Consider the following 12,420-nt stretch of genomic DNA (forward strand, 5'->3'; position numbering starts at 1 on the left):
TTCGTGCCTTGTCTTTTTATACAAAAAAAAGACTCGTAAACTGTTATTTCTTGGTTAATTCTTTGCTGTCTATTTTAACACTTTTTCCTCTAGATTGCTCAGTCTAAAATCTGTATATCTTTGGGGTTTTTTTTATATAAAAGAACTCACTACCTCAGTTTTCCCAAATAGAGAAACAAAACAAAGTTTTAAAAGTTTTAATAAAAGTTACACATTTCATAAGTTTATATTAATGGCAAGATGTTTTAGCCTATTTAGTGTTTTTTAATTATAATGCCTTATGCTATTTTTAATGTGCATTTATATAAAAAAGTTAACATTTTTGCTATTTAGAAAATATAAGGCATTGACATTTATCTACCATGGAGCCTGTCTTTTCTATCATTTCATTAGAGTAAATCAATTCTCACTGAGTTTTCTTTCTCAACTTTTTTAGTTTTCAATGCTTTTAAATCTAAAATGTAGAACATTCAGAGGCTTTATAACATCATTATACAATTAAATGACCCTAATTGAAGCACAAGCACATTTTGCTTCCCTAATTCCCAGCTCTGTAAAATTAAATTAGGACCCTCATAGTCTTTTTATATTGTTGTGTTTTTGTTTTGTTTTTTTGTTTGTTTTTTGTTTTGTCATTTAAAGTACTCTGCATTATAGCTTGACTCTAGAACTATGTTTAATTGACTTTCTTGGAGACATTCCAGCAGAGTTCCGTTTCCTCTTGTAGATTTTATATATTGTATAGAGCTGAGTTGTAGCTTACTTACTGTGTTTGTCAACCTTAAATTTCAATTAACTGCTTTTGCCCCAGTGGCGTGGCTATTTCAAAAGACTTTAGAATTGTGTTTTCAGTTTCTTTGAGAAGTAATTCTGTTTATTGTTCTTTCAAATGCTTGTCAGTGCACTTGCTAGCATATAATTGTTTTTTCCAAGCATAAACACAAGTTCAGCATAAAGAAAGTTTAATGATACATATCATCTATATAATTCATTTTGCACATGTAGACAAATTTTCCTTCAGTTATCTAAATTTGAAAACCTATGCAAATTAGTCTACCAAGTTTTATTTTCTGCCAGTAAACATGAGTAGAACAAATTAACAGTTTAAATAATCTGTAATATTATTTAATTACTCATACTTTTGGCTTAACTAATTAAAAATACTCTATACTTTTCATCATAACTCCTAGGGAAATAAAATACTGTTATTGTTTTAAGTGATTTTTTACATTTACCTGGATGGCACCTGTTTTTATCTCTTTTTTTAGAATCAATTTTTGATGATGATATATAATTCAAAATCCCTATAAGATCACAAAAAAGTCTGGTCTCAGAAGTCCTAGGTTTTATTTTTTTAAGTATTTATTTATTTATACAGAACTGGGGTACAGGCCAGAGGTACAGGGAGTGAGAGGATTCACCAGAGACAGAGTGGGGAGCAGAACAGGCCATACTGACAAAGTACACTGCTGAGGGGAGCAGCAGGAGAGACGGGAGAGGTCTGCTCCGCCATGTGGGATCCTCCCTGGCCAGGGATCGAACTTATGCTGCAGTGGCTGCAGAGAGCTTCACAGTGTTGTGTTCTAACACATTGCACCACCTTTTGTTATACTTGTATTGCCAGAGCCAGTGTGCCAGCTTTTAGTAGTCTGCTTTGTCTTTTTCTGGTAAGTTTTCTTCATTAGCCCAAGTTTTCTGAAATATTTTTTCTAAAATTAAATAGTATTTGTGTTCTTTCTATTTTTTTAAAACTTTTAATTCTGCTTTAGAGAAAGTGTCTGTTCTTTTTGAAGTGAATGTATTCAAGAGAGCAAAGACAATCTTATTGGAAGATGAAGAAAATACTCTAGAATCCCATGTTGGTATATTTCAGTCTTCATGTTCTCCCATATTTTCCATTCTCATGATAGTCAACTTTAAATAATTAAGTGTATTACAGTTGAGCAACAGCATGAGTTAGAAATCTGATTTCAGTGGATAATGTACTTCTGAGTTAATTATCAAGCTAATCAAATTTTCCCAGGAGCTGTACCCATAAGGAACACAAACGTACCACTTGCACAAAATTACAGAATATTGAAGTTGAAATGATTTCAGAGGCACTTTAATGACAGCCAAAATAGCATCACTAAATGTTTTTAAAATACTTATTTTTAATATTCTCAAAAGCCTAATCATTGAATCAGTAATAGCTTTGTATAATTTATTATCATAAGCTTATTTTATAAAGACTTGTGGGAAGAAACTGTCTTTTGCTATGTAGAACTTCCTATTTGAGAGAGCCAAATCTTGAAATTTTCTCCTACTTTGACCTTTCCAGTCTGGCCTCTTGATAGTTCTGAAGTTTTTAGTTGCCCCTTTTGTGCCCTCTATGGATTCTTTCTACCCTCCTTTCCCCAAACTAATACTGCTCTCCAAGGATTTATCCCCCTGTGATTATCTTTCTATATCCTTTTCTTACTGAGCTGTTTTATCAAGTTCCAAATATCAACTCAGTGTTCTATTCCTCTAGTGTCCCTACCTGTATTGCCAGGCACTTGGTAGGTATTCATATGTGCTGGTTGGTAGGAGAGTGGAAAAGAGAGAGAAAGTGATAAAAAGGCAGACAGCCCTCTTCTCCATTCTGTATAACCAGCACAGTTCAGCACATCATTACCTCCTACCCAGGTTATTAATGTTTCTGCTCTGACATTTTCTCTAATTAGACTACTTTTTGTAAAATATTGTTTTGCTATGTTATTTTGCTTTCCCAAAGGCTGAAGAAGGACTTTTTGAAACGAGTGTTTCAATAAATAATTCAGACTGCAATAGGTTAGAAGAGAGGTAGGGACAATGAGAAAAGCAATAGGTATAGAAAGCTTGTTTGAAAAGTTTAACAGATTGGACTCTTAATAGGAGACTGAGTCAGTTAAGAGTTTCATCGTATGTTAGGTATATCTAAGGTTTATGAATAAGAAAGAATGAAACACGTGAAAGATTGTAGGATAAAAGAATAATTGTGAGATTGAGGCTTCAGAGCAGGCAAGAGAAGACAAAGCCCAAAATGTAGGCAAAGGAATTGGAAAATGCTTTTTTTTCCCTAAAGGGAACATCTATGAAGTATGAGAATACTGATACAGAGGCATTGTTGATGCTTCACATCCATTTGTTTCTCTTCAGCATGTGGATATAGCAGCACTATTGATAAAATACAACACATGTGTGAATGCAACAGATAAGTGGGCATTTACTCCTCTTCATGAAGCAGCCCAGAAAGGAAGGACGCAGCTCTGTGCCCTGCTCTTAGCACATGGTGCAGACCCAACTATGAAGAACCAAGAAGGTCAGACACCTTTGGATCTAGCAACTGTAAGTCTTCCTTTCAAATGATTCACTTTCATTTACCTTCAGAGTAGACATTAAATTTCAAAATTTAGCAGATTTGCCCTTAGTAGTAGATAGTAAAACAAATATACCTCCTTCTAAATTTAAGAATATTTTTTTATACAATTTAAAACTCTTATCAGGCTAACTGAACAGTAACATAATTCTTTTTGCCATACTTACCTTGGAGAGGAAAGAACAAAACATCTGGGTTATGTCCTCAAAGAATTATATTTAGCAAAATACCTTATACCGTCTTCATTTAGCTTATACCTTCTTCATTTAGCTTATTATTCTAGAGCAACTAATATTAATGATAATTTATCTGAAGCTACCATATGAAAGAAAAGTTATTTCCAGGCTGTATAGGATTCTTTTGAAGATGGAAAAGTAAGTTGATGTGCTATAGAAATATTTTTTAAATGAAGAATTAAATTCTTGTGATTAAATATTATTTACAAAATTAATCATAGCATCATCTTCCCTAAACTTTAAGTCAGAGAGTTATAACACACATTTTTTTTCATTTTATAATACATTTTTAAGCTAAAAATGTTGTCTCAAACCACACTCTATTTCATAGATTTATCACTGAGTTAGATTGTCCCAAAACACTTAGTATTTTAACCGAAACTGAATGAATAGATATAGCAATTTGTTATTTTTATAGTCTTGTGCTTGACAGGACTTGGCTGCCATTTCTAGGATAGTCTTTCATCAGACAGGCCTCTCACTGTAGGCCGTATCTCAGCACTCAGAAGTCTAGCCCAGACTTCTTTACAGCAAGGAGGACAGCTTCTAAGAGAGAAAAGTAAATGCTGCCAGTTTTCTGAAAGCCTGGCTGTAAACCCGCACAACATTAATTCTTCTGCATTCTCTTGGTCATAGCAATTTAAAGAGTGGGCAACCCAGATGGAGGATTCAAGGGAAGGCAAATAGATGCTACCCCTTGTTGAGAGAATATCATGCCAAATACATACAAACTGTAAAGTTCATGGATGAGCTAGCCAAGTTAAAGTACCGTTCCTTTAATAATTCACCAGTTTTAATTGTGCATTAAATTATTAAGTGTGCACTAACTAAAAACAAATATTGTAGTTATTTAAGCATATGTAAAATATAATGAATTGAGAATTTCCTAAGAAATTGAAAATGATGTGCTTTTTTAAAAAAAAAAGTTGAAATGGGCCCTCCCTGGTGGCGCAGCAGGTTAAAGCACAGCACAAAGAAGCTTAAACCACTTCCACATGAGTTAGATTCCCACCTGCCCCAGAGGTGATCCACATGGTGCGGCAGACCTCTCCTGACCCGCCCGCTGCTCCCCTCAGCAGTATACTTCATCAGTCTGCCTGTTCTGCTCCCCACTCTGTCTCTGGTGAATCCTCTCCCCTCTGCATCTCTGACCTGTACCCCAGTTCTGTACGAATAAATAAATCTTTAAAAAAAAAAAGTTGAAATATTTTTTACAGTATTCAAATCTTAATTAACATATCCTCATGTGTGATGATTATTAATGATTATTATGAGCAATAGTGTGTGCATCTTTCACTAAGAATTTACAGGAATCAGTATAATTTACAGTAATCAATGTAATCTACAGTCTTACTTTTTTTTTAGTTGACTGTTTTTTGTGTGACTTTATGAACTCTTGTGTGAAGTATCTCAAGAACACTTTCGATCTACTCTCAGCAAATTTCAAGTATATAGTAAAGAGTCATTAACTTAGTTATCACATTGTACATTAGATTTTCAAAAGATGAATTGTTTTTAAAAATCAAGTATTTTCTCCACTCCACCTTTTGAAACTACTGGAACTTTTTGGAGTTCTGGATCAGATAATGAAAGTGGAAGAAATGATCAAAAACATAGGGATGAATGAGGCAATTATTAATAAAAGCTTAAAGCATTTGGTTCTTGGCGCAAAACTAAACCATTTTAAAATGCAGTGTTTTTATGTTTTCTGTATTACTCCTCAGGCTGACGATATCCGAGCTCTGCTGATAGATGCCATGCCCCCAGAGGCCTTACCTACCTGTTTTAAGCCTCAGGCTACCGTCGTGAGTGCCTCTCTCATCTCGCCAGCATCCACCCCCTCCTGCCTGTCGGCTGCAAGCAGCATCGACAACCTCACTGGCCCGTTGGCAGAGCTGGCAGTGGGAGGAGCGTCCAACACCGGGGATGGTGCGGCAGGTGCAGAGAGGAAGGAGGGAGAAGGCAAGTGTACCTTTCGGTTGCTGCTTTGTCTGTTGTCCTCGATGAGCAGCTTCACTTCTTTCTGTTGGTAGTTATTGAACAACACATGGTCAGTCTAAGTTTTCGTATACGAAATAGATTGTCATAAAATAAGGTCCTTGTACTTAGTGTTCTTTTTTATGTATACTCCAGTACATCTGTGTCCAGTGTTACTCTCTTAGTAAGTTATTTATTATTAAATTTATATCAGAAAAGCTCAGACAGAGGTCGAGGAATAGTGGCTGGTAAATTTGAATTTTTAGTTTAAACTGATAAATATTTCACTAAAAATACAGATTATGCTCTGTAATGTTAAAACAAATATAAATATTCGTCCTTGGATAAATCTGCTTTTACTCCTCAACCAAATTTAGAAATAATAATGCAAAATATCAATGCAATTTATATATTCTGGATTATTTTATGTTGTATACAATCATTTGCACAGTTAAGGGTATCAGAGTTGTGGCTTTTAAAAAGTGAGGGAATTTCCTTTCTGGGTATCTAAAAATTGTTCTGAGAAACTTTAATATGTTTGTTTTAGTTGCGGGTCTTGATATGAATATCAGCCAATTCCTAAAAAGCCTTGGTCTTGAGCACCTTCGGGACATCTTTGAAACAGAACAGGTAAGCTCTCATATACAGTTGAGTCTTTTTAATTAAACAATAAGAATTAATAACTGACACTCATTTATTTTTTGCTTCTAAACCTCTACTAAAACCTACAGCAAACCGCTAAAGCAACCAGGAGAATCCAATATTTTGTATTCTTCTTAAAACTGTCTAACAGTTAGTGGAAGTCTTGGTTATTGTGTTATATCTTTATAAGTAGTTTTTATCCATATGTTTTATTATATGTCAAAACTTGAACCATGAAACCACTGCTTAAGAATGTTTGCATAATCTTCCTCAATTATTTTGTTTCCCAAAAATGTTATTTATTCCTCTCATTGTATTACTGATGTGATTAGACTCTAAAGCCAATAGGAAATTTTTTTGAACTATTCAACAAAGTCTTTGTGAGCAACTGTTCATTAAATTAGAAAACAAAGTAATATTTGGACAAGTGTAATTTTCAAAAATTGCCCTTTTATGAAGCTGCTTATTTTCCAGTTAGAGTCTAAGTAATGATGTACCAAAAATTAGCTTTACTCTCAGATAGACCTAGTTGATTTTCAACTGTATCTTAAGTATCTGAGGGTCATATTATGAAGTGATCATTACAGTGCCATTTTATTTTAATATGAATAATGACTTTTTAGCTTATTATTCTATGGTTTTATTACCATGGCTAGTATTAAGTATTAAATAATAAGTTCCTGAGTTTAAATTAATTGTTATTAATAAATATGACATTTTAGAATAGGAAATGACCTTAGAAATCTTTGTTATTCACCCAGGTATAGGAATTACCCCTTCAGCACTCATGTGGGGAGATAACTTGTTACGGCTTGGGCAGGTTTTATAAAATGTTTATAGTTTTAAGTGTGCCAAAATTTGTTGCCCTGTGTAATCTATTGTTCTTGTGTTTGCATTTACCTTGTTTTTCACAGAAATACAATCTCTAGTCTATGTGTATATTAGTGTCACCAAAACAAATTATTATAAACACTGATTGATGACTTAAACAACAGAAATCTATTCCCTTACAGTTCTGGAGACCTGAAATCCAAAATCAAAGTTTCTAGCAGGGTTACACTTTTTTTAAGAGGTTTAGAAGAAATCTGTTCCATCCTCTTCTAGCTTCCAGTGGCTGGGGCCTCTTTGTCTTATGGCCACATTTCTCTAACCTCTGCTTCCATCATAAGGCATTTTCTGTATCTCTCTTCTCTTTGTTTTTTTGTTTGTTTGTTTGTTTGTTTGGTGTTTTGGGTTTTTTTTGGTAAGCACATTTGCTTTAAATTTAAAGCCTCCCCTAGCCAGCTAGCCAGTTAATTCACCAACAAAATGTATTGAATCAGAAGCAACCATAAAAAAGCAGCTAGCAAGTGTGGTCTCGTGGCAAAACACAGGCACCTTTCCCCAGAACAAAAGGAAGAACACTTGCATAGATTTTAGAGGGACTGTTAGAAATAGCATTGGAAAAAACTGAAGGGAAGAGGTGTGGTGGTTTCTCATTTGCAGTGTTATGGCATTCTATCCTTGGCTGAGCTGTTGCTGGGTAAAAAGGGCACTTCTTGCTCCCTCTAGAGCAGCATGGCTTGCTCACTCCCCCGCCCATCTAGTAAGATTCTGTCTAGTAAGATTCTATCGTGTATGTTGCTTACTCGTGCATGTGAACTCTTCTAGCCTCCTGACCTCATTTAAATGAGGTTTACCAGAGATGTCAATGAAAGGTTTTCAAATAAAGTCTTTCACAGGTCCTAGGGGTTAGAATATATTTCTCTTTTTTTAGGGCTATTAATCAGCGCACTGCAACATAAATATAAACTTTCTATGTTTTTAGGACCTAATCACCTTATCTAAGATTTACCCTTCCAACTGCCCACTTCTATAAAGTTCCTCCTATTATAAGGATAAATATACCTTCATTTTTAGTCATTCTTTATATGGACATATTTTCTAAATGTTTCACTGCCCTCATTTATCCACTGTAGTTTCTTTGTGGGCTGATAAGCACTTTGAAGTTAATTAGGAACTCCAGATGTTGTAAGATTTTCTAGTGCCTTAATTTTTAAGCTAAATTTTTTTATGCCGTGTATTGTAGTCACCTTTAATATTCTTAGGGATCAAATCAGTTGAGTATACTAGATTAAAAGAAGACCTTGATTCTGATTATTTTCTCCCTCTGGATGGTTGTGTAACATTTGTTAGGTCATTTAACCTATGACTCCCCTTACCTGAAGAAAAAAACCAATACCTTAAAAAATGTCCAGCTAGGATTAAAAAGATGTGGTACTTATACACAATGGAATATTTACTCAGCAATCAAAAAAAAAAAAACCAAAAAACACGCCCCTTTTGTAGTAACATGGATGGAGCTGGAAAAGATCATACTTAGTGAAATAAGCCAGAAAGAAAAGGAAAAATACTGGATGGTTTCACTCATAGCAGGAGTATGAAGGACCAGGGGAAGAAATAATAATAATAATAATAATGAACAACTATATACCAGAGACATTTTATGGGGATGAAATGGGGAATGGGATCAAAAACGGTGGGGGTCAAAAAATAGGCAGAAGAGCTAAAAAGAGGAAATTTCCAAAGAGGAAATGCAGATGGCCAACAAGCATATGAAAAAGTGTTCAACATCATTTGTAATAAGGGAGAGGCAAGTTAAAACCACAATGAGATACCACCTCACCCCTGAGAGAATGGCACATCTTCAAACAACTAGCAACAATAAGTGTTGGCGAGGATGTGGAGAAAAAGGAACTCTCCTGCACTGCTGGTGGGAATGCAAACTAGTACAACCACTATGGAAAACTGTTTGGCGGTTCCTCAAACTGCTAAACATGGAGCTTCCCTACAACCCAGCAATCCCACTCCTAGGTATCTACCCAAAAGACACAAAAACACTGATTCAAAAAGATACCTGCACCCCCATGTTTACTGCTGCTTTATTTGCAATTGGAAAGACATGGAAACAACCCAAATGCCCAAAAGTAGATGACTGGATTAAAAAGATGTGGTACATATACACAAGGGAATATTACTCAGCAACCAAAAAAAAAAAAAAAACACATACCTTCTGCAGTAACATGTATGGAGCTAGAAGAGATCATGCTTAGTGAAATAAGCCAGAAAGAAAAGGAAAAATACTAAATGGTTTCACTCATAGCAGGAGTGTAATGTACCGGGTGAAAAATAATAATAATAATGAACAGCTATATATCAGAGACATTTTATGGGGTGGAGTGGGGAATGGGACCCAAAAAAAAAACAGTAGGGGGAGGGAAATGCACTGGACTGTGGTGATTTGGTGATGGGAAGCCCAAGGGCATTACAACTGAGATGGAAAAAGGCACAAAAAGATGTAAAAATGAGCTATTATATTTTTTTTTTTTTAAAGTCCAGCTAACTAAACCCCCCAGTCACTCTATACTTCTGTGTTAGTTTTTAAAATATGCTTTAACAAAGCATCAGATGGTCTTCTGCTGGTGGTGAGAGCTTTATAGACTACTGACATAATCTCCCTTTAACTTCACCCAAAGTCTGTTTGGAGGTTTCTTGCGAGAATATGCTAAAAAGAATCTTTGTACTGTATTCCTTCCCTGAAGGTATTAAAACTATTCTAAAGGCATTTTACTATTTTAATTACAGTAGCCATACTGCAGCCTTATCCTTTCTTCCAAAATCATAGCCATGCTAATGAAATTTCATACATCTTTGCTTAATAAATTGAAGACCCTAATTCACATGGTAGCTCCAGTAAACTATTGGAAGTTTGTCAAAGGACTTTCATTTCTACTTTTTCAATCGTTTTATAACTTTTATGTTTTATTTTTTCCTTTTTTACCTTACATGTTCACCGTAATTGATTTCATTCTTTAATTTTATTGTTTTTAATAGCTTAATCCTATAGCCCTTACTTTTAGCAGCTATCCTTGTCTCATTAGTATTGTAGTTACCTTTTTCACTTCAGTTTTGTTCTGAGTAAATGGTTGCATTAATACACTTTTTTTTTTTGCCAGAAAATGTCTTTACATTTTTTTATAGTCAGTACATTGACTATTCCATTTAATGTGTGCTTAACTGTCTTCTGCCCAATTTTAATCATCAAACATTCAAAATAACTTTTTTAGCCAGTTGTGTTACTTGACTAGCCTTCAGTTATAGAGTAGTGAGTGCACTTTGTAAACTTTTCCCTAAAGCTGTTGGAGGCAGGAATGTATGATGATGGATAAGATACTTGTGTAGTGAGAGCACATCAGTAGTACTACATGGGTTGTTGTGAAGATTAAATGAGCTACTCATTTTATGTTTGGAGCTCTATGATGACAAATAAGTGTTCTCATTTCTTCCCTAGAATTTCATAGACAATACTGTGTTTAGCCAGCCTGGTTTCTGCTTCATGTAAATATATACTCTATATATCAATTCGGAAAATCTTAAGGATTCTTTTTGAATTTGAGTCTACCACATAGATTTGGGACCCCATTTTGATGTCAGCCTAATTGGAACTGAGTATTGGACTACTGAGAGGGAAAAATTAGAATATCCTTAACGTTCCAAATTATATTAAAATCACATTTTGCTAAAAATGTAAGGGCATGAACTATTCTGCCACAAAGATATATATTTCAGAATCGATGCTTTTTATAAGCTTTGTTAAAATTTTGCTTTGGATAATTAAAAGTAAATAAGCACTTTTTACACAGTAGATTTTTTTTAATGGTGACTTAGAAGTAGTCTAGTAAATATTTCTAAATAACGAGTGATATGTACTTGTCATACTCATTATATAATATTCTGAATTGACAGTAAAAACCAGCAAAGCTCCAGACCTAATTTGTCAGTTTTAAAAGTGTTTAAAGTCAAGTATAAAGGTGGAAAAAGTAATAGATAAAAATATCTCATTTGAGTTGGAAAGGGAATAATAATCAAGGTATTTATTAGTTTTCCCAGGATATAAAATCAGAAGCTAATTTTTTAAGTAGTATTTGAATTATTACAGGGCCAAGTTTTGCCTGGAAAATACGTTTCTCTCTCAAGATTTTATCTTGAGTATTCAGAACATGGCCACTAGGTGGGGGTAGAGTCATAGTTATTTTTAGTCAACAAAGTACTTAGGTGATTTTGAAGCTTAGTGTTAGCTAAAAAATCATCTGCATCCACAAAAATGAATAACCAAAAATTTAGAACCCACTGTTTGGTACAAAAATAGAATGTACTCTAACGATGCAAAAATTGTTAAATCTTAGATGGATAAGGGAAGTTAAATAATAATTATTTTCTTTTCCAAATAGGAATTCTATATGTATATAAAAGCTGTAGAAATGTTCTGTAATCTAAATACTAACTGAAAAAAGACATGCATAAATATTTTGAGCACTGGAAAGTTCTTCTTGTCTTCATTAGAATCTTGCTTACCTAATGCCTTGTACTCCTTTTAACATGTCTGTGTCATTGTGGCGAAGCCTCTCCCTTTCCCCTACCAATCAAGCTCTCACCAGCTAGGTGCTGGGATCAGGTATTGCCCCATTTTCAAGCTACTGGTTTTCCTTCTATCTTGAGGGAAACAAAAGATGATGGAATTAAATAATTAAAAGGGAACATAGCAATGTTTATTTCGGTAAACCTGTTGCTTTTCCTTTTTTAACTTGCCATTGATAAGGAGCAAATTGAGGACTGTTTCAACTAAGAACCTGATAAAATTGTTAAGACAATTTTAAGTTCATTTCTTATAAAGGAAACAAAAGTGTTTTTCCTTAACTGGAAATGATGACAATGAAGACCAATGGAAAGTTTTCCATCTCTGAGGAACTATTACAATTTAGCAGTCTCTATTGTTTCATTTTTTCAGATTACACTGGATGTGTTGGCTGATATGGGTCATGAAGAGTTGAAAGAAATAGGCATCAATGCTTATGGACACCGACACAAATTAATCAAGGGAGTAGAAAGACTCCTGGGTGGACAGCAAGGTAAGCAATTGAGGAGGGAAAAGAATTTCAGGAATTGGTAGTGCAAGTTAAGGGTCAGCACTGGCATTTGTACTCAGGCCATCCGACCCCAGAGTTGGTGTGCTTGATTGGTATGGCGCTTCCTGCCTCGCCCTCCCAGCATCACACTCCTAATTGCTCTACCTTAGAACTCTGAATCTTCCTCCTCCTCTCCTCACACTTTGTAATTGAGTATCTCTGGAGTCTGTACTTCTGTCCT

General features: G+C 34.6%; 1 protein-coding gene across 1 annotated transcript in view; it reads left to right on the plus strand.

Moving 5' to 3' along the window:
* Positions 1 to 12,420, plus strand: part of TNKS (tankyrase, TRF1-interacting ankyrin-related ADP-ribose polymerase) — a 166,594-nt gene that overhangs the window by 137,212 nt on the left and 16,962 nt on the right. The window contains exons 18-21 of the mRNA XM_004682203.2: positions 3,160 to 3,348; positions 5,340 to 5,577; positions 6,140 to 6,222; positions 12,062 to 12,182. Coding sequence (XP_004682260.1) covers positions 3,160 to 3,348; positions 5,340 to 5,577; positions 6,140 to 6,222; positions 12,062 to 12,182 — 631 coding nt within the window. The remainder of the gene's footprint in view (positions 1 to 3,159; positions 3,349 to 5,339; positions 5,578 to 6,139; positions 6,223 to 12,061; positions 12,183 to 12,420) is intronic.

This window comes from Condylura cristata, unplaced genomic scaffold, assembly GCF_000260355.1.
Source record: "Condylura cristata isolate star-nosed mole 26May11 unplaced genomic scaffold, ConCri1.0 scaffold00014, whole genome shotgun sequence".
In the NCBI taxonomy this organism is placed as follows: Eukaryota; Metazoa; Chordata; class Mammalia; order Eulipotyphla; family Talpidae; genus Condylura; species Condylura cristata.